The sequence below is a fragment of the Typopeltis vanoorti genome, chromosome 4, assembly GCF_054136105.1.
Source record: "Typopeltis vanoorti isolate ZY-2024b chromosome 4, IOZ_Tvanoo_1.0, whole genome shotgun sequence".
Taxonomy (NCBI): Eukaryota; Metazoa; Arthropoda; class Arachnida; order Uropygi; family Thelyphonidae; genus Typopeltis; species Typopeltis vanoorti.
In genome coordinates, this window is record NC_143552.1 from 53,377,257 (window position 1) to 53,400,611 (window position 23,355).

Genomic DNA, 23,355 nt, shown 5'->3' on the forward strand with positions numbered 1-23,355 from the left:
AAACTGTATAAATTGGTTCTTAGTGTTTTTTTTGTTTGTTTGTTTGCGTGTACGTGTATGCATGCTTACTCCATGAACTACCATAGAAGCTCTGAAGTTTTCTAATTCGCTATTTACGTTGTATGCTGTCTAAATCATTCCTAGTAACTCATGCATTTATAGCCACTGGCACTTGTTTCTAATGATCTATAAACAAAGAAAAAAAGTAAAATGAACGTCAATCAATATTAGATGAAATAATTTAAATATGCTTTATTTACAGTATGCCTGTGAATAATATTCTATGTAGCATGCTATTAATTATTAAGACGAGAAGATTCTTGGTTTGACCATTGTTAGAACGAAACACAAAAAGAGGTGCAAAGATTTTGTATTGGGATTTCGAGACATTACCTGAAGCGAATTTTGAAAAATCAAGAAATGCGACTGTATTTCATTTCAGATGGTTTATAACGTTAAAATTAAAACAGTGATGCATTTTCAGCAGATAGTTTTTCAATTTTATTCCAGGCATGGATATATATTGCTTAAATATATCTTAAATATTGATTAAATAACACCTCAATTCCAAATCCAGGAATATTTGCTTATTCGCTTATTATTCTAATTATAGAAAATAATTATATTTAAATTCATATTTACTACAAAGAAACAAGAATTATTGAGAAACTGATTATAGTTTTATGAAATTTCAGATATTTTAATGTTTTGATGTTTCTTTTCAAAAGATACCATCTACAATCTAAATAGTTTTAATATACAAGCAAAGAATACTTTGATACATTTTTAATATTATACTTTATTTTATCATTTGTAGTCGGTCCATACAAATGCACTGTTACCAAGTCCAACAATAGTAAATATCGTCCTAGTGATATACACAGCCTGTCACGGGACAGACATATCCCTGGTAGTCACTAAATAAAGCATTGCACATTTCGCTCTCAAAACTTTGAAGTCCGCAGAAATAGTTCAAGTCAAATCACCTTGGTCGTTTCTGTCTTTTCTTTGTTGCACTGGTTTTTTTTTTTCATTATTTTATGTACATTCGGAATCGGAAGATGTTACTTTTTACTTCCATTGGTAAAATTTAACTTGTCCTGGTGGATATTAAAACTTTTCTAATGACAAAACTGCTTCTACTTTTTTAGAACAGTAATTCCCGAATTCAGTATCCTTTAAATGGAATTTAATTCATTGTAACAATCTGGATACAACATGGCGAATTTTATTTATAAAAATGCTATACTTAAAAAAAGAGAAGTAATTAAAAAAATCGAAACAAACTTAAGTGGAAAACTTGTACAATGTATATATTATCCAACAAATTAGAGGAATAATAATTAAAACTCTTGCTTTTTGATATTTGATATTGTTTGTAGGGAAGTTTAAACTTTGTTTCCAAAGTTAAACAATAAAGACGAACCTACAGATCTATTATGAAGTTAAGTCCAAGGTATTGAATTCAGACATCGAACAAAGTGAAAAGTTCAAGGCAGGAAAAAACCATGCAATTTTTTTAAAATTCCAGTTATGCATAATTAAGAGAAACTGCTTAAAAGAAAAAAAAAGTTCCATGAAAGCTAGAGAGCTTCATGTTCAGCATCCACTTACAGTAATGATAATGGATCGATCAAGCATAATTGGTGCGTGGTAATTAGTTAACTGTGTGATACTCATGGAATGAAACATTCTTTGCCATTTCTGTTGCTTCTTTCTCTCATTTTCTTTTAAAGCAAGATCTTGATTAAATTTTCTGGTTCGATACAGAGAGGCCTTCCTAACAAGGAATAAAGATAAGGGGAATTAACATGGAATATACTGAGTCGCAGTCGTTCTGTGAATTTCAGATTCCTAGCTAGCTATGCAAGAGAAGTGCTACCATTCAGGTGGTCTCATCTGAGATGTGCTAAGTGCTTATTGAATATCAGTTTCAATGATAAAATTGCACATTAAAATGACTAGAGCGATCCAAAGTTCCTTAAGGTATAGAGGTGATAATATTTTGAACGCATCGTGCTTGTGCGTGGGCGTGCACATTCCCTCCTAGATCTTTATCGTATCTTAACAACATATTTTGGAAAACAGTGTATGCGAGTCATTGTCAGTGGATGTCAGCTGCTGGAAATAGAGAGCGAATTAAAATTCCATTCAGAATAATAATAATAAAAATCAATTAACACGACAATTCATCTGATCATCACAAACACAATAGATTATAATTAGCAGGGCGAAGGGATAGCCAAGTTAGATCTATGACTTACAATATTTGCTGTTTCAGCATTCGTAGCATTTAAAAATTTAATTCATTCAGTAAAGTAATATTATAAGAAACATTTTTCTGATATTTCGAATAATAACTTGTAACATAATAATTCTCTTATTTGTAAAGTCAACTGTAGAACAAGGCAGCGAGGGATGTCAGCGAATTAGATGCATATGCTAAGGAACAGGGAAATAATCCTCGTTAAATAAAGGTGAGGTGTTCGTATTCCAAAACTGAACCCTTTTTTGTCACTGCATTTGCTTTATCTATTTGCTCCTCTCTGCATGTTTTTATTTATTTTTCTTTTATAGATAGGTGAAGGTTGAAACTCTTGCATAAGCTCGTATTGATATACTCTTTCACCGCGCTTGCGGAATATAAAACACAATATACGTCATTGTCCGCATACGAATTTCTCCGAAGTGTTACGTGTGGGCCAAATGTGCCAGATAAGGATGCGAGGTGAAATGTGATGGAGGTGAGAGCACAGGATAGGGTAAAGCAGTCGATGCTGGGAGGTACGGCAACTGGCTTCCAAACAGTAACCCAGCAGCTGTAGCATAAGCTGGAGACGCGGCATAGCTGTTGGGGAGTGTCGGCGTCTGAGAGGGCGGGAGCGTCGGGCTGTTCGCATCCATTCCTGGATTCTGCTTTTTCCACTTCGTCCTACGGTTCTGAAACCATATCTTGACCTGCGTCTCCGTCAGCCGCAGTGATAGGGCAAGGTTCAGCCGCTCACAGACCGAGAGATAGCGAGTTGTCTTGAACTTGTTTTCCAGGGCTACCAGCTGCTCGTAGGTGAAGGCGGTCCGTGCACGGCGTGGTTTCCCCGCCTTGTGATCGTTGGACGATTTTTTCTTTTTTGCCATTTTTGATCCCTCCTTGTCTGAGGTCGAAGACTCGGGACATTCGGCGCGTCCGTCGGATGGCCTTACGCTCTCATCTTTCGGGACATCGCTTGAGCTCATCCTGTCGTCGTCCTCATCCTCGTCATCATCGGCAATGTCAGGGCTCGAACAGCGAACATCTTCTAAAAGGAGGGAAACAAAAGATCTAAGTATGACTTGGAACGACATATTTTCTTTGTGTGTTCTGCAGGAAAAAGAAAATGAAACTTTGAATGAAACCACATTTATTTAATTAATATCTACAAATAGAAATTTCAAAAAAAAAAAAAAAATCAGTCTTCGATTTTAATTAAACGCCTAAAGAACAGAGTGAGTTTGTTGTAATGAAGGGAGTAGATCGAAGTAGTTTAACGCAAAATTTTTAGGGGTTATCCTAGTTACCTGCTTCCTAAGAATTATTTTTAAAAAAACCGTTTTGAGAAAATTTAGTGTATTATAGGCACTCCAACTCGTCTGTTTTAAACTTTTAATTTCTTCGTTTTATATTAGACGTCACCCAAAAACCTGTGAAGTTACTTTTCTTTGACAATTATTTTATATATCTCTTGGTAATATAGTATTTAAATACAGTGATGATGTGACTGAAAGTTCTTTTGGACAAACAAAAGTTGAAAATAAAAATAAATAAATAATAAATCTTTAGGTTTTGTTGTCTCGTAATGTAAATTTTAATTATAGTTAATTAATGTATATGATAAAATATTAGTAGAGATGAGCCCTTTGGTTGTAAAGACCTGGATTCGAATCCCTTCTATGATGTGAGGAACCTTTATCGTATCTTTTCAATCAAATGATGCGTTAGCCAATCTCATACGGAGTGGAGGATTTTTCATTCCTCAAAACAGGTAAACTGGGATGCAGCAGAATAGTGGAGTGCCGGCTAAATTAATTCCCCGTGATCACAATCTATTGGTCATAATCAATTTATCGTTTAATAAATAATTGATAGTTTGTAATTTTCAATGATGTACTGTTGTAATGTTTCAATTACATAATCTCATTGGTCATCAATGGAGATCGCTTAGGTTACTAGAGAATTAGTTATACATTATATAAGAACAGCTCGAAGAATATCTTACTCATAGTACAATACCAAGGCAATCTTCGGATGAAACTTTTCCGTCGGTATAGAGCTGTAGCAACTATTTGACAGAAACATCTCTTTACTGTCATAGAACTATTTTATAAGATTTGTTATAAGCCACCTTAAATTTTACAAGGCGCTATGTATGTAACGGGATTTCCCTAAAAATATGACTCGTGTGGTCTCCAACGCTTAATATAAAATTTATTACAGGATTGTGATGCATAAAAGAAGTTACTGCTTTATGATATTATCATTGTACTAAGCCCCAACTCTTTAATATTGCTTCGAACTGTTGCATATTTTTTTCCATTTTTTTTATCCTCTATAGATAAAAGCAGTATAGAACTTCGATTGGGTATTTAGATGACAACTCATTGAATTTGACTAGCATTTTTTCTGTTTCTAAGAAAAAACAAATTCCAATGACCAGCACTCTGTACTCCGAAATATATTGATATACTAAAATAAGCGGACGTATTATCTGGGATAAAAAAAAATGTTCCTTAAGGACAATAATGATTGGATGTGGCACATTTAACAAAGTTGTAGAAAGAACTAAGAATGTTCTGTCACAAAAAAATTTCGCCGATCTGGTTAGCCAGAGTAGTTTTAACATCTGCTCTCTAACAACAAGCTATGGGTTCGAATCCCACTTTGGAAATGGATACATGTGATTATTTTTAAGTGGGAGAATAAATTCAACCATCCGATCTAAGACCACTGACCCGCTTATTGGAGGCTTGGAAATGTTCCCTCTTTAGTCTCTAGAGCAGGGGTTACAAATTATGTAAAAATAAATAAATAAAAATACAATAAATAAATAAAATAATAATAATAATCCTTAACCTGTCCATGGTACTATTTTACTATCGGTTTAAAACCTTTCGTAGACGGGAGCAAAACACACACAAAAAAAAAGATATCAAGATGTGTCGCTTCTCTCTCTCTCTCTCTCTCTCTTTCTCACGCATTCAAAGCAGTCCAATTTATTTTTGGAAAACATGTTTCTAGATGTATTAAGTAGAATTTCTATCTGGGCTTTGGATATTAAAGCAAGCATTTTCACCATTATTCTCAAACCAATGTGGTATAGACAGAGCAATATGACAGTGAAATCTTTCTACATGAGTTTAATCACTGATGATAAAACATAGCTGTCATATTGGAGGATTGAATTTCATTTAATCCAATAAGCAAGGTAATGTTCTCGCTAGGGGCGATTCTTTATTCATTCGGTCCCCAAGTTTGCAGTATGAATCTCCAAACTTGGGGATCGAATAACTCAGATGAAACAACCCAGTTTTGTCTTTCTAAGTGTACTGTGTAATAACTGTCTAGGCCAAATCGCGCGAAACAACGGCATCAAAATGCTACCTCCACCAAACTCAATGTGCGCAAAATGCAGTCTTCTCCAGATACATGGGCTACGTAGCTCGAGTCATCCCTCAATAGCATCCTTTTCCAGTTCTTCAGAACGAAATGTTTCTCTTTACATTACAGTAGCATACAGTTATGCACACACACACACACACACACACACACACACACACACACACACACACACACACACACACACACACACACACACACACACACACACACACAGTGTGTGTGTGTGTGTGTGTGAGACTACATGACTATGAATGAATCCCATCTTAATGAACAATCTTTTTGGAAGGGGATGGACAAGTAGCTAATCCAGTCCACTTAGCAGTTCCATGTGGCCTCCAAGAATGATGATGCTATTTTATGTTCAATAACTTTTAACTAGCGATAGGATCTTGTCATTAATAGTAATCCGCTAAAATGTTTTGTTTGATGCATCACATTCTATTACATTTCAGTTCTGTAGATTGATTCCCCTGGTTGTTTTCCGATATCTTGTGTGGTTGAGATAGTGTTTGATATTATTAAAAGGTATCAGAAGAAATATATCTGTCAACTGGGCATGTTTTTTTTTTTAATCGGTTTTGTCTTTTTGTGGAGGGATTATGCAGGTTTCCTGGTAAAAAAGCTCTCTGTCTCCGTGTGAGATCAGCTGACTGAAAAATTCAAACTGTAATTGACATCTGGCTATTGTATTGTCGTTATTTGGGATAACGGCCAAATCAGCTAATGCTATGGACAGTTTATTATTTGTGGTAATTGAGTATGTTCTTCTGGCCGGTTTGCTTGTTTTTTGGATTAAAAAAAAATCTATTTTCCGGAAAGAAAAACCCTGTATAGGTAGATAAATTTACGTACACGACCATCAAATGAAATCTGGCGACTATATATAAGAAAATGTGGCTCCTAACAATTCGCCTTTCCAATTTTGTGTTTTCATCCGAGTTATCAATACGATGCGCTGTTTCCTAACAACGCGCACAATACGCATGTATTAATATCAATAAATCATGCTGTATTGATAGAAATTAATAATTACTTGTCTCACATGTTTCGAACAAGGTCTTTTCATGAGCGTAATTGTGTTGAAGGTGTAAAGACCAGTACCATAAAACTTCCGCAATGACCATCGTCAGTAAACTTAAACTTAATTCATATCAAGATGCAAAGTCACATTTTACACCGCAGCTTCCAGATTTCTTCATTGGGGTAAATCTACTCAGATAGTGTCATCTTCAAACACATCAATAGAACTGGAAGTAAGAATAGAGTTACTCGTCGTTCCACAGGATAGTTTAGCATCACTCCACAGTAAAGGTGTTTTGTTCCTTGGACTATGGGTTGGTTTAGTGGATTTACAGCCGAGCAACTAGGGCCAATGTGTTTTTTATTTCTGTTAATCGCGTGCATTTTATTCTGTTAAATGGTCTGTTTTTGCTGGATGAAAAATCAGAGCTTCGATAGTTTACTTCCATATAAGGCCGCCTAACTCACTTTAAAATGAAAATCCTTTATATAGAATTTTCATTTGGATTAATTGTAAAAGATTAAAACCTAGCTATTTCAAACCGAAGGACAAATGTACTTCTATTGGAAATACGTGACCGTGAAGTACGAAGGCGCTCCTGATCCATTTCCATTCCAATTGACAATATGTATTCACTGTTAGTAAAAGCGTATAAATGGCTGTTCTGAAAATTTGCTCATGGAAACACTCTATATCCACAAGCAATCTCATATAGTGAAATTACTAGTGGATCGTTACATATTCGAACACAGATTTTCTAAAGGGGGAACGAAGAGACGAGATAATTAGTCCCTTTATTAAAGCAATAGAATGTACATACATTACCCCAAATGACATCTGATCATCACTCTCCCCTCTGAAACGCATATAATTTCATATAATCATTATTCGACAGAGCATAATATATAAATAATTTCTATACGAATATAAATAAATAATTTCTATACGAACTGTTGATCTCCTAGATAAAAAAAAATGCATATTGCAAAGTTGCAACTGTTTGACTTTTTGCAAAATAGCATATTTCATTAAAACAAACAAACATACTTTACTTGAACTTTATTATTTAATTTTAAATAATTATTTTTGCAACAATCTTCTCTGCAATCCACATGCATTTGCAAACATTCAGGTCGTTCATGAGCCATTGCAATAGAAATAAACATCTTTCTTGATGAAACCACATCTTCGCTGACTTGAGTACACCTGTGATTTCCTCTAAAATGGTTCATACATTGCATTTCCTACTGAATATCAGATGAAGTCTTCAAATTTTTGACTTCAGTTTTTGCAGTGTAGCGATCATGGTTAATGGTGGTACTAGAAGGATAAATTCTGAAGGCACCAATCTAATTACCTATATCCGGGTCCTTTTTTTTTGGAGGGGGAGTCTGTTCAGCATCGACCAGTGATATCTCTAGTCGCAGTCGTTCCAATAAGCAGACTTCATTTGACAATAAGTAGTGATTACTTGAAAGTTTTGTGTAATATAGAACTCTGCTGTTATTCTCATTCACATGTTCTAATCTGTGCCATATTCATTTTTGCAATTCAGAGATTTCGAGAACTTTGACGCTCTTTGCACTGAAGCGTGGAAAGTTAATGAATTAGTGGTTTCTTTTACATTTATAAATGCATTTGTTTGGCAATAAACAAAATCACTTTTCATTACTGTCGTAATTCCGCCCATATGTTAATCTCATAAAACAGGCAAACCCATGGCATGCTGCTAGCAGATAGTATTATACTAGCCTTCAGCTTTCGTTGCTGTGACCGTAATCACAAATAAACCAATGCATCGACCGATGTTTTTTTCTATTACTCTGAGGTAGAAGCCCTCTAAATAAATGCTAAAAAATAGAGCAGAACAGCAATGCATATTAGATACTCCACTCGAATTTGAAGGATTCTAAAGCTAGAAGAAAGAGTGCTTCAATATCTTAACAGCATCGACAACCAATTTTTGCCGTCTTTTACCTCCTAAAAGATCAAAACTTTGTTTTGCCAGTTATTGTCAGTCGTGGTTAGCAATTTGTTGTTAGCTTACTAGTTGTGTTACTGTATTGTTGCTGTGTTTGTTTATTTTTTTATCAACTTAACTGTATTCTTTGTGGATTTCTCCAGTAACATCCATTTCACTTTTAACTCTGCTCTTTGACTAATATATGAGCTCATCATAGGGCGGACTTCGAAATCAAACAATTGTTTTATAAACTCAGATGATACCGATTGCATTCGATTGCAGTAGAAGAAATCTTTGCTAATTCTCTATGTGACCCATCGTCAATCAACTTATATAAATCGCCACCTGTAATGATCTCATTTTCTTAAGTAAGACATAAACTAGTTTCTAATGGACTGCTTTTTATTTTTTTTATTAAAAATTTAGTATTCCGAAAACAAATAAAACAGAAATATAGTTGGTATTGGACACTGACAACAAAACAAGAACTTCTGTATTTCAGATAATAGAATTTAACACAAAACTGTTCCTTTGAACACCAGGAAGGGTAGCAGATAAAATCAATACCGATAGTCACTGTTTTTCCACTAAAGTGAACTGAAATCCTAAGTTGATATAACACAGTTCCTGAATCATTCAGGGAATGGATTCTTGGTTTCCATTCGTCACTATCTTTCCTGTAATATGACTCCTGAAATGTACGAATCTACGGTTGCTAAAGAGTCTTTTCGATGTGATGAAACGGATTATCATATGTTATATCTTTTGCGTATTAAGCTGAAGATCGGATGCAGGGTTCACTTTCCAGGTTATTTCAAACGAAAAAGTTGTGGTTATTAAGTAATTCCAAAACAAGTAAGGTTATAATGAGGAAAATGTGCCATGTCTGACGAACGTGAATGTTCTCCGTCTCTTCACTTTTTTTTCCTGACGTCTCAGGAACGTCAAACTGACTGTGAGACTAGCTAACTCATCCTCACTTGAAAAGTCCTAATAATTACGTTTGGCATCTCAGAAGGGAATCGAACCCAGATCACTCCTTCCAAGAGATACAGATATTCTTCTGATTGCTCTAAGGAAGAGCAGAAAAAAGAAAAGAAAAGAAAAAAGTTAAATCAATAAATCTTCTTCTTATACGATCACGCTATTCTTCACTTCACTTAGTAATACAGATCAAATGTTTTCTGAATAACAGAACATTGTCTGTAATATAATATTAGAAGAGGAAAGACATGCAAATCGGAAGAATTCAGTTAAATATGTGTTTTTTGCATCTCCTCTGCTTACTTAACTGCTTTATTTTACAGAGAAAATTTTGATATATATGGTGACTTGGATTGGTCAGAATTTACTTTAATTTGGGACATTCTGCAATATTCTTTTATTTTTCACAGATATTTTCAGAATACAAAGGTTCAAGTCAAAATTCGTATTCATCAAATGGACTTCAAACCATGAGAGAGTGTCATCTGACTAAAAATACAAAACCTAGTAATAACTGAAAATTATTTAACTCTTATCGAAAGCTCGACAAGAAAGAAACTATATTTGAGCTGTATTTTGCAAAATATTTTATTGCTGTTCTATGTATTTGTAGAAAATTCCAGCGTCAAGTCTAAGTGAGCATATTATTCGCTGAAGGGTAACTAATATCTAAAGGGTTGCAAATATTGTTTCCTTATGATAGAATTAGAATAATTATATTTGCAAAGCTTGCGATTGTAACACATACAGTTGAACTAAGGAAACATGTTAGATCTCATATGGAGATAAAAAAACTCCTGCGTTTCCTCCCGAAATTGGTTTTGGAAGAAAAAAAAAAGGTAACCTGCCGGAAGAACAAGAGCAACTTACAGACAATATATTTGCCTCATAGGGTTAATTGCTTTTGCCGTTATTCCCAAACAACTGAAAACCTGAAGTTATTATCCCTTGCGTGTTAGGTTCAGTGGCCTATTACCGCCAAGTAACTTGGCTTGTTTAAAATCTTATTAATGCTATGATAGGGCAGTTAATCCTATTGTCATAGTCTGCATATCTGTCAATTACATGTGTTCGTCTGGCTGCTTTGCGAGATGAAAAACCGGAGTTTCCTGAAGGAAAAGCCTGCCACGGTATGAGACTAACTCACCATCATTTAAAATGTCCTACTAAAGGTTCTTCGCCTTCTAGACGGGATTCGAACCCAGGTATTTTCAACCAAAGGGCATCGTCGAAATTGAGCTACGGAAAGCTAAGCTACTAGCATTCTACTAGCTAGACTACTAAGCAAGGATTTGAAAACCCGAAACGGCTTGAAAATAGTTACGTTTGGTCCCTAGAGCAGATTCCCGATGATTTTATCCTTTACCCCCCCCCCCCCATACACACACAGCCCCAATCTGCCATTGGTTGAAGGCCGTTCGTAAGTCGGTTTGTTATAAGTATTAAATAATCAATTCACGGTGACATCATTAGGATGCTAAAACAGAAGGTGAAAACACAGGCATATCTAATGCATGTTAGTAAAGTGATTTTCCATATGGTTCGTATATCTTGTGTACTAATTTGATAGTTATTTCATTATAATAATTAAAACACATATTCATTTGTATAGCAACCCAGCACCCCGAATGCCTACACGAATTACTAGTAAAGTGTTGAAAAGGATATGAAACTTGCTAAGCTAGTTGTAATTAGCCCAAAATTCCGATGAAGGAGGGTTCAAAGAGTAGGTAGAAGAAGTCAATGAAGAAGAAGAAAAGGCTGATTCGGTTTAGATTAAAAATGGACCTTATATTACTTATTGAATTATATATTAACAGGTTTTGAACAAAATTGATGAATTGTATATCATTTCAATTGAACAATGGCTATGGGAATATATATAGAAAAGGTATAGAGCAGAAAATAGAAATTTCAGAGAATCTAGGAGGTTGGTAATCAATTCAACTGTTCTATTTAAAAGTTATAATTCTACTTTAATCTTTTAGAAGAAATTAAGCTTGTATCCTTTCAGGATGTCGTTTTAGAGATGCTTTTATTGATAATGGTATGAAGATAAAGAAAAAGCAGGTTAGATAAAACTGGAGAATGAATTGCTATCAAGAAGGAAAGAGAGGAACATGAGCCCTTCATCAAGACCCTTCATGTGATCGAAATCACCAAATTTAGGATCACTGACCTGTCACTTCCTCCAAAGACAGTTCCTTGTCTTCTTTCTTCAATTCCCTTTTGAAGTGTTAGTCGATCTTAGCTAAGAGTGGTTTTAAACAGATATTCTCTGTGAAGCTCAAGATAGACTAATTCATACAACATATACAGAGAAAGGGTCAGCCATTTTTTGTGAAGCGATGAAATCGATAAAGTGAGCTCTGATCTAGTTTTGAGTGAAATGATGCAGAATGAAGCAAATACTGCCTTATTACATTTTTGCTTATACATATTCCTAATCGACGAAGAAACTCTCCATATTGGGAGTTTTCAGCTGCATTAACAAAATGGCAAGAACAAAATACGAGTTTAGAATAAATTAAAATTTATTTAAAAGACGAGAATTGTATAAAGTGGTTTATTTGCAAGATTTTGGATATTTTCCGTGAAAACTGTGTATTTTAATTTGTAATATATTTTAGGACATACGACATTTCTGAGAAACGATGCCTATCTAGCGTATTGGTCTTCTTTTGGCCTAGAAAACCGCTAGCATCCGCCTTGATTGACTCTACGCTAGACCGTGGAAGGTGTCCTGAGGTGTTCTGGACCAAAAAAGCGGACAGAATAACGTCCTGGAGGCAATTGGATTAACGCCGAGCGACGGATGCTGCATTGCACATGATCTCACAAATGTTCGAATAAGGTTCAATTTAGTAGAATTAGGCTGCCAAGGAAGCACGCGTAATGCTATGATATGATGCTTACAATGCGAGCCTTGTTCAAAGACACGGGGCGCTTTCTTGCTGAAAGAGTCAAGATTCATCGAGCACTATTGTCACCATGTAAGAGATTACCTTGTCTGATACAATCCTAAGAATTAATTGGCAAGATGTGTGTGTGTTAACCATTGTCCATGATTAGTAACACTTGGGTTCGAAACTCATCTATGACCTAAAGAACCTTTGTAAGGATTTTTCTAGTAAATGGGAATTTAGCGTTATCATATGTGGATAAATGAGTTTTTACTCTGGGAAACTCATTTTTCATCTTGCAAAATACGCAATGCTGTCAGAGGACACACACACACACACACACACACACACACACACACACACACACACACACACACACACACACACACACACACACACATGATAGACAAAATACACTGGTCTCATACTGTTAGTTGCTTTGGCCGTAGTCATAACCAATTCATTTCAAGCTTCGCTTCAAAGTTAATAGAATATCATTGATATGTGTGAATAAAGAAAAAAAAAAGTAAAAGAAGAGGTCGAAGAAAATTTATTCTTGAATTAATAAAGAAGCTTCAGAATAAAAGCTATTCATTTTGACGCAGAGCGTGCGACCAGTGGAGTAACTGGTTATCCAGTCACAAAAACAAAAGATCATAGGATATTTAGAATGCTCTATGCAAAATCATCGTGCTTACTTTTTTTTGAACATGTAACTCGAAGAACTGGTGAAATTTAATCAGAAGTTGATCTCGAAATTCACATAACATTTAGTAATCAACTTCTGCTTAAATTTCACCGGTTCTTCGAGTTACATGTTCAAAAAAAGAAAGCACGATCTCCTATGGATCGAACAACGAAATCCATACTGCGATCCTCTATTTAACAGAGGTTACTAATAATTTAGATTTACTGAGAATGAATTTCTGAATTTGTAGAAAGGAGTGTCCTTTTAGAATAGACTTGGCATGGACTAACTCCCAAGATACACAAAAACGATCCGTGGACCAACAGAGCATTAAAAGGAGACAAAAATAAGAGAATTTCGGAGATCAGATTTTGAACTGGAAGTACAATGCCAAAAACGTTTTATCATGACTGCTCAAAGATGGTTTTTTACTGTATTCTTTTGAAAAAAAAAAATAAATAAAACTAAAGATCAGAAGATGTTTAGTTCCAATTATGATTGAAAGTTTTCACTCCAGTGAGAATTATTTCAATAACTTAAAGAACAGGTTTGAATCAATACGAGATAAATGCAAATTTTAGACTTGCAGAACTGGAAGGACAACTCCGCATGGGAGGAATTATGCACTAATTTGTGGAAGCGACGACCAAGTAACTTAGACTAATCCGCTCTTAACGTTAGCTTTGTTCAAAGAAGAAGACAAACACCAGGAGGGTTCTGGTTCTGTAAGTAATATCCAAAAACATCTATAGATTAGAGAGATATACGGTATGAGTGAGGTTATTACACGATGGCACTCTAAGGAGTCGTGTTCGCGATTACAGGTGAATAAACTATGTCAGAAATTAAATTACTGAAATTATCACTTTCCGAACACTTCATATCCGAAATATAAATAGTAATAAAAACTGCTTATAAATTATTGTTTAAAAAAATAATTTTACAGTCCCATTTGAGTCATATTGTGTTATTTGCTTCATAGCGCAGTTTGATCCTTGATACATAAAATAAGAAGACATTTATTATTTTCAATTTTTCCTGCAATCTTAGTTCAGAATCGATGTTTCACTTGATATCCGTCAGTTACAGAGCATGCCGGCCTGATTGACCGAGTAGTTAAGGTATACGCTTTCCATCCAACAGGTTGTGGGTTCGAATTGCACTGAGTATGATGTTTTCTGAATGCCTCTAGATGGTCGATGATTATCATCGCTCGGTGTGACATTACAATCTCACAGTCACTGCAGGCTTGAAGTGGATTGAAAAGTTCCATGTTTGGACTCTACAGGAGGGCCATCAAATTATCCAGCCCGGGCACAATGCACGGTTTAACCAATGAATTAGAGAACATCACTAGCTGATTCAAGATGTGTAAGGAGGAGGTGGAAATAGCTAAGCAAGAACCACCAAAAACACAGCTTAGAGCGCAGTAGACAGATGTCTGATAGATAATCCGAACTACCCGCTTTGGTCTGATTGGCCACATGAATGAATACGTGTGGTCCATTCTCCAGCTAATATGCTGCTGGATACGAATACCACTATGACATTCGTGAAAATCTCCAGGCAGACGTAGACGATTTTCGTCTCCTTGTGCGAGACGACCATCCTGATTACTGGTGATGTCTCTGAAATGGCTTGATCTTGTGGTGTGTTTCTCGAATACAGATTTGCGATTATCTTAATGATACTTGATCATCTGGAAAGTAATCATAAATGAAGAGCTTATAAGTATCAATAAAAATAAGTTAATTCTTATCATATAATAAGCTGTGCATTTCATCAACATACAGCAGTTTCTTACGCGAAAATGATTAAGCTGTCCAGCATAGACTGGTATCTCATATTATATTCGGCGTCATTTAGTCCTCAAACGACTGTGTTGCTATTTCTAAAATCACAGCCAAACATTCCATGAGCATTCTTCGAAAAATATTTGAATATTAGACAGTTGAGCACTAAATGAAGGAAATTGCCGCTAACAAAAAATACCTTGTTTTTTTTTTTAGCGTCAATTTTTAAGAGTTGTGTTATTTCCTATAACGTGAGGAACTTTTAAGGACTTTTCATTTGAAGGTAGGTTGGCCGGTCGCAAACGGGAGTAGATCTCCCCCCCTCTCCTTGAAATTTTCACCCTGTAAAACCTAAAAACAAGCCGAAGAACACACGCAAGTAAAACAACTTTAGTTGCTTTGGTTGGAATTTCGCTCAAATGAAATCTTGTATCTTACAGGTAAGAAATCTGTATCGATACCCAAGCAAAATGAATTACAATACACTATTTAATGGATCATTATTGAATTTTTGATACTTACGCGAAAAAAATAAGTACATTTAAGGAAATATTTATTTCCTTAAGGCGATGATAATTCAGCTAACGTGAGCTCAGTGTTAATTGTTATTATATTATTGTTGTTATTGTTGCTGCTGCTGTTGTAAAATGAATATTTTTGGCTGTTTTACCTGTAACAATGCTCTGACATTAAAAAAAAAAACAAGTAATTAGGAATATGCATATAACGCAAAATAATAACTGAAGCAGAAAAATTAATTAATGCTATACAATCTTTTTGAGTACTAACAGCAACAATAGCTAACGGCTAAAGAGATAACAGCTGTTTTAAAGGACAGAAGATAACAACTTAATCTTGCAACTAACAAAACAAATTCTTCTCGATGATATTCAATATAATAATTGGTTGTTGTTGTTGTTTTTATATATGTAAAAGAATTTGCGTAATTCCCTTTCAGCGCCTAAAGATGTTTAAAATAAAGCCTAGTGGCTTACGTTTGCTTAGCCACACTAAACAAACTTACATATACTTAAAAGAAATGCTGTTATAAATTCTGTATGTATTGCAATTGTCAAAATTAAGTAAAGCTTCAAAAATAACTGAATGTTTTAATTGGATAATTTTATCAATAATTTCATCTAAGGTTTGCTTCCCCACTAATGTTAATATAATACCACATAATGTAATTTGCTTTCAAAAATATTCTTATAAAGGAATTAATTGCCTGTAAGTAATGAAAATGCATAGTTAACACTCAAAGTAAAAAGAGAAATGCAAAATTGGGGGAAGTTGGATTTTTATAATGAGAAGCTTTCTGAAGCTTTTTAATGTTTTACATTAAAATAAAACAACTTGTTTAAGAATAATAATTCTAACTTGTATGATAAACAAAGCAAAAATTTATAAATTTATAAAATGATATTGTCTGAATGAGACTTTTTTTTGCTCTGTTGGTCGTTAACGTTTAAGAAATAACGTTTTTTTTATTTATTTTAGTAAGTTGCACAATAGTCTGTAATCGATTAATATGAAGTTAATTACAGTGTGCTTCTTTGAAGAATTAGAAATAAAGCAAAGTCTGTATTGTCTCGATATCGCAACTGCAATAAAGGTCAGAATAACACCATGACATGTCAAAAAAATATTTCATAGTGTTATCTTGTTTTAGCATTATTCTCAAGAATCAAAACAACATTCCTTAATTTCTCATACGAACATCCAACTAAAATTTAAAGTCCTCTGCCTACTTGAAAACTTCGCGGAATGAATTTCTTTTCCAATGACAATTTTATCCTGGATCAAACTAAGAACTGAAGTTTTTCATTAAAACCCTCCCTTAAGGACATTCGCATTTCCTTCGTGAGACGTCGTGAAGCGATTTTATTCCTAGATTTCAAAGCAATGGAAAGCGAAACTCCAGTAATTTTGACTGATCGATACTCCTAAGTTAACGACAAAACTAAGCGCACATTTCCCTGCTGCTTGAGTTATTTTTAAATAAGTTTAAATGACCAGTAAAATAAAACTTACTTGTACTTTTTCACTAAAAAGTCTCTGGGTTTAGATTTAAACTTTTTTTTTTTTGAAAAAAAAAAACTACATCGGGTTACATTGCATTTCACTGGTCTGTTTCGACGTTGGTGAACGATAACTCTTACTGAGGAATCATCTATTGCATACCTACTCTTCTAAGAGAATGGTATAAAGAAGAATTATGCGGTTGTGATTGAGGAAGAGAAATATTTCAAAGCAGAAGACTGTTTTATTCAAAAGTATGTGTTTAAAGGGAAACACCTTGTATAACCTTTTAGCGAGAAAACTGAATAGCATTATTCGTACCTCCTGCAATATGGCCATCATATATGTACCATAGAATGAAAAGGAGGAGCACAACGTTGGTAAGCACTAATAAGTTAGACAGTGTGGCAGAAGAGAGAAAGGGGAGGGGGAGGGGGAGGGGGAGGCGATACTTTCAAAATAACGCTATATCCTTCTCCTGGGGAAGGGAAGGAGGAGGAGGACTACAAAAGTCTGGCAGACGGTGGATGGATGGGTGGGAGGGAAGATGTAATTGATAGTTATGAAGAGAGGAATGCACAGACAGCAGGATGGGGAAATTCTAGTAGCTAACGAAAAAAATCGCTGTGTGTTAATACAGTAGCGATGCCGTCATGCTAGGTAACACGATTGACTTCTCTGAATCCTGAAAACAGACACGTGAATAAATAGTTGATTACGTCACTGAATGGAACATATACAAATATAATAGTGTTGACTGAATTGGTGAAATTATCCAATTAAAAATATTCAGTTATTTTTGAAGCTTTACTTAATTTTGACAGTTGTAATACATACAGAATTTATAACAGCGTATCTTTCAAGTATATATAAACACCGTTCATTTTTTTTAACAGAAAATTTCTTCTAGAGCTTATCGCTATTCTCTATCGGGTTAATTATCCAGTTTGCATGCTGTTCTGTTTGACCCTTCGTGATTCTTGAATTTTATAGTAACCGTCCTTGTATCGTATCTGTCTTCTGCAATATTTTGATGCGTACGATTTCTTAAAATATCACATGTTAAAAAAAGGAGATGTAAACTCTTTACAAGGGATTGGCTTCAATGTAGAAGCGGCCAGTTTACGGACATCTTTATTGTTAGGGTGTAGTATTATTAGGGGATAAAAAATTCGATATTGCTCTAATGTCAGTGTAAAATTAATACAATCTCAACAACGAAAGTAATGATGTTAGTCAGGTTACTTAAACCACCCCTCCCGATCCGATCGCTTTTTTATTTTTTTAATGTGAGATGTTGTTAGGAGATATCACTTATTTATACTTTAACGTAGGTAAATCAGCTGACGAGTAACAAGTTCTATCTGTTGATATATATATATATTCGTAGACACCTCGCAAAGGGTGAACAATGCGACACATAGAGGTGTTCACGGTATTTCGATTTCTTTACGTATTGATAGATCTGTGTCGAAATGCTCAGCCTTAGCATAAGAAAGAAAGAATGAGACTCTGTTTTTCTGCAATTACTCTCCTTTAGTTTGTGTAAAAAAATAAACATTTTAAGGGGGAGGAGGATTTAAGTATTACTGAGTAGCGGCTGTAATCGAGATTTGTTCAAAATAGAAGGAAAAATGCTCGCGGCATCTGCTGAGGACGTGATCTATTTTGAATTTCTCCAGCTTCATTTGGGATGAATTTGTTGGAGAACATTGAGCAACCTAAAAAAAATAACATTCTAAATTTAGTGGAAATCGATAGGCGTTTGAGGTGGAGTAGAAGAAAAACTGCTCTATTTTGGCTTTTTGTTCCGCAGATTTCAAAGTACTTTGTTCACTCATTCATCACTTTCACTATTCGAATCTAGCCAACTGTTTCCTGTTGAATACATTTGGAGGACCGATAGCATCCTCCTTATAACCAGCGTAAAAGTACGTTGAATTTTAGTCTTAATATTTGTGTAATAAAAGTAGTCACTGACTTGGCTAAGTATCACGACAGTGATACTTGATTTCTGATTAACAGATTACGCTGTTATCAAACATTAATTTATTATAGAAAAAAACAATTCTACCAGGTGAGTGTATAAAATATCTGTTATTTGAGTGTGTCCTTCAACCAGTTGGTGCATTTTGCGAGGAATCTTACTACTGCCGAATGAGACTCTTCAATTCACCTTTTCATTCTTGTGATTTCATGAATGTTTTTTGTGAACAGTATTCAAACTTAGGTGCTTTCAATCAACGAATACCTGCTATTTTACTGAACACGGTAAATATTGCCGTTAAAAAAAAAAACGAAATCAAAGAGATTCCTTATTAATTGGATCATAGAGAATAACTATAGGACAAAATGTGATGTGTGAAATTAATATTTTAAAAAATGCAAGAATATTATAAGTTTATATTAGATCAGAAAATACCGACGATGCTTTTCTTTACGGATAAATAATGCATATTTGATGAATAATAATATCAAGATAAATTAGTCAATTTTTTATGATGATGATAATATATTTCATCATCATTATGATTTCCTATTTTTAAAAGAATATTGTTCGTCTACTATAGTTAATATATTTATTTATTAAAGGCGCTCTTCTTTAACTTTGCCTGAGAATAAAACATGTTAGGAAAGGAGTTAGGGATTCATCTTCTGTTTATTTGGGGAAAAAAAAAGAAAACGAAAACGCTCCCATTCCCGTCTTCGAAGCGAAGAGCATATACAAGGGCATTTTTAATGAACGTGAATTCGCAGTCGCATTCAGATAGCAGGTTTCTTCCAGTAAACTCGTTTGTTATCTCTATCCTCCAAATCAAAGATAAGCAGGCTGGAAACATGATATACTAGTCTCATGATTGTAGCTCTACATTGGTCTAATTATAAATCTTCTGGTCGAAGTTATATTAATGTAATAATCCTATTGCTTATCAACTAATATACGTTTTAAAGGAACTTTTTCTGTATGTGTAAGCCGTATAATTGAGCCTCCGTAGCTCAGTCGGTATAGACGAAGCCCTTTGGTCGGAAAGACCTGGGGTTGATTCCCGAATTTTTATCTGGTCTCTTTCGACTAAAGGTGAGTTAGCCGATCTCATACGGAAGTAGGGGATTTTTCTTCCCCCAGAAGAGGCAAACTGTCCCCGTGAACACACACACAGATTACAGTCATGAATATTGCCCTGAGGGGATGCAGCAAGGAGTAACGAACCGACCGCATTAAAATTCATCGTGAACCCATCACTCTACCGTCCTAAAACAGATGGATGAGATCAATCAATCAATCAAGCCGTATAAGTATATTTATAGATACTTATACGGCTTACAAATATAGAAAAAGGTATAGAATTTAATCAAAAACTCCGATATATTTAATCCAATGCAACATGTATATCGTCGACGAGAAAGGCTGGTAACTACATTCAGAGCACGAATCCTAAGAAGCGGTAGTGTAGAATGTGCTTACTAGCTTGTGTCTCGGTTGCAACTGAATTGACAAGGTTACGCTATTACAATTCAAAAGAACAATTGTCGAAGTTTCTGCAGATTAAATAACCTAAAAATATCAACAATAAATTGTAATCGCTTCCCAAAACTTGAAGATTGACACACACAGTCAGAGCGGCTAAGAGTTTTGACGATTTCGTAGAGTTTCAAATGCTTCAAGGAAAAGATGATCGAATGTGAACATGCTGAAGAAGCCTTCTCTGATTCCATAGAACTCTGTGCTTAATGTCAGTAGCATGGGAAATAAGGTCGGACTTGTCGGAATCCAAAAATGCAATATATGGTTTTGATGTCCTTGATTCTAATCAAAGTAGAGCAGCCAATCTGTCCAAAGTGGTAAAGTTGACATGGACAGAGTACTTGATAGATACTTGGTAAGGAGAGAAAAGCGATAATGTATCCTTTGTAGGTAGTAAGAAAGTCTTCTTTGTAAGAAAGAAGACAGTTTCTGATGGAAGTGCATAGACTAAGTTTGAGAAGAATTCGTGCTATTTGCTCAGGCGTTCCTTTAAAGTATAGTATTGAAATTCTTACAACTGTTCTTTTGAACTCTAATAATGTAATCCTGTTAACTCAGCTGCGACCGAAATACAACTAGTAAGCACTTGCTACATGGCCTGATGATTCATGTTTTGAATGTAGTTACCAGTCTTTCTCTCTGACGACGTCCAATGTTTTCTTGGACGAAATATATCGGAGTTCTGGAATAAAATTCTATATTTTTAACATGTATAAGCGGTGTAAGTACCTATAAATATATCAAATAATATTTCGCCTGAATATTTTTTCTGTATTAATTACCCGAACTCAAAAAGAGGAAAATCCGTCCCCAGGAATTCTCAATTAAGGTGAGCTCTGAGGAAGTGATGTGGTCATGGAAGGCTGCTTATTTCACCAGTGTGTGACCCTGAAATCACTACCAGAAAGAGATCAGGCGTGCTGGAGATGCGCATGGTTGTAACATTCTAGATGAGCCGTAACATTTTAGTTGTAACATTTTAGTCCTATCACTCTTTTTACGAGATGACAGGTATGAATCTCGTCTAAAGCAACTTTTTAACCAACCTGTCAGAACAGTCTAATTACTTCGCTGCTGACACTACTCGAATCTTTAGTTTAGATTTTTGTTTCAATTGATACGAATAGCATAACGATTGTCTGGCTTCACATTTTAAATTTCGTTGCTATGGATCGCATCAGCGTGGGTTGTTGTGGCTTAAATGAAAATATTAGCCAGTGCTAGAGAGCAAAATTATGATTTCACCTGAAACTTCTCTAAAAGTTCTGTGGCCCTTTTATTTTAGCATCTTATTTTTGCTGCAGTTGTTTTACCAGAAGTGAATGTCTCCTATTTATTTCTTTAAACTTTTAGCCACAAAATTTCAGTATTTTTTTGTGTGTGGTTCTATGAATTCTTTATTTTTTCAGTCACTTAACACTTAAGACTGGAGCGAATTTCATTGTGTATCATACTGTTTATCCCTAGAAATGGAGTATTGGTTTTGCTCATGCAAGCTCTATCCAATATTCTTTTTGAAACATATGGTTGTAAAGGACAGGGATTATAATTGATTTTTGTCCACACAGTATAGGCAGAAGTTTAGAGATTATGAATTTGGACCTCACTACCACTCGATAATGTGGATCTCATAAAACCGAAATATGGTAAGCTAATGAAATGATTTCATGTTAAGGAAGGATTTTAAGGAGGAAAGGGGGGGGGGGGTAACCAATTACTTATTTTTTCAAACGAAGAATTTTTATAATTTTTAAAATGGTGAAATATGGACTTTTTAATCAAATTTCAGATAATTTAAATCAGCATTATTATTGGAAGCTGCACTGAAAAAAATTCCCAAAATTACCTATTTAGTTTTTTTTTTTTTTTTCAAATTATTTCTCTAATTTTTCGACTGGGAATATGTTAATTTCTTGTAATTTTTTTTTATAGTCTCAGCTCTGATTTGTTGTGTTCTTTCCATTTTATTTCATTTCATTTTTTACTCAGCATTCTGAACCATGAAAAGGGGTCAGTATTGCTATTACCATATCATTTATTATTTTCCGTTTAACAATAAAAATTTCTTGAAAAACTTGATAGTTTTATATGCATTATATTTGGAAAACTATCCTGGAATTTCTCATTCTTATTTGATTCCAATTCCTGAGAATCTTTCACTTTGATGCTCGCTCCGTTAGAAGCGGATGGCTCATATAAATTTAAGTATTATTTATTTTAAGTATTTACGTTACTTTAATTAAATTTAAGATTTATGTTAATAAAATTGTGATTAGCATATATTCATAGAAAATCATAGGATTTCATGTATAATATGAGATTCTTATTTATTGAGGAACTTTTACCTCAATAGGAATAATTTTCCTTTACATTTTCTTCGTATCCTCTGTTTCTATGGTCATCCTGCAGCTATAAAAAGGATCTTTCCGCCTTTTTCCGCTTTAGAAAAAAAAAAGTCGAAATTATTTCCCTCGAAGTGTTTAGTTATAAAAGAATGTTGTATTTCTCAGAATGACTGAGAGTACGATCTCCTTCCTATTTCCATATTAGCAATGATACCCTTCTTGATATTTACTTTTCTCATTCCACCTCAGTATGTTTATTTTCGCCTTCCCTAAGTATTTCTTAGTGTTCCATAAATACTTCAAATTATTAATAGATCAAGAGAAGAGAAAATACTTCGTTCCGTAGAATTCTCTATAATGGGGGATCGCGGTTTGTGATATAATACTAATAATAATATTTATAATATTAATAGTATACTGAACATGTTTAATCACGAATGTTTGTGTGCATGCTCGCTTA

General features: G+C 34.5%; 1 protein-coding gene across 1 annotated transcript in view; it reads right to left on the reverse strand.

The window, feature by feature from the left end:
- Positions 1-488: 488 nt before the first annotated feature.
- The window catches only part of slou (homeodomain transcription factor slouch), a 45,652-nt gene continuing 22,785 nt past the window's right edge, over positions 489-23,355 (reverse strand). Inside the window, exon 2 of the mRNA XM_090391171.1 lies at positions 489-3,296. Coding sequence (XP_090247297.1) covers positions 2,692-3,296 — 605 coding nt within the window. The 3' untranslated portion in view covers positions 489-2,691. The remainder of the gene's footprint in view (positions 3,297-23,355) is intronic.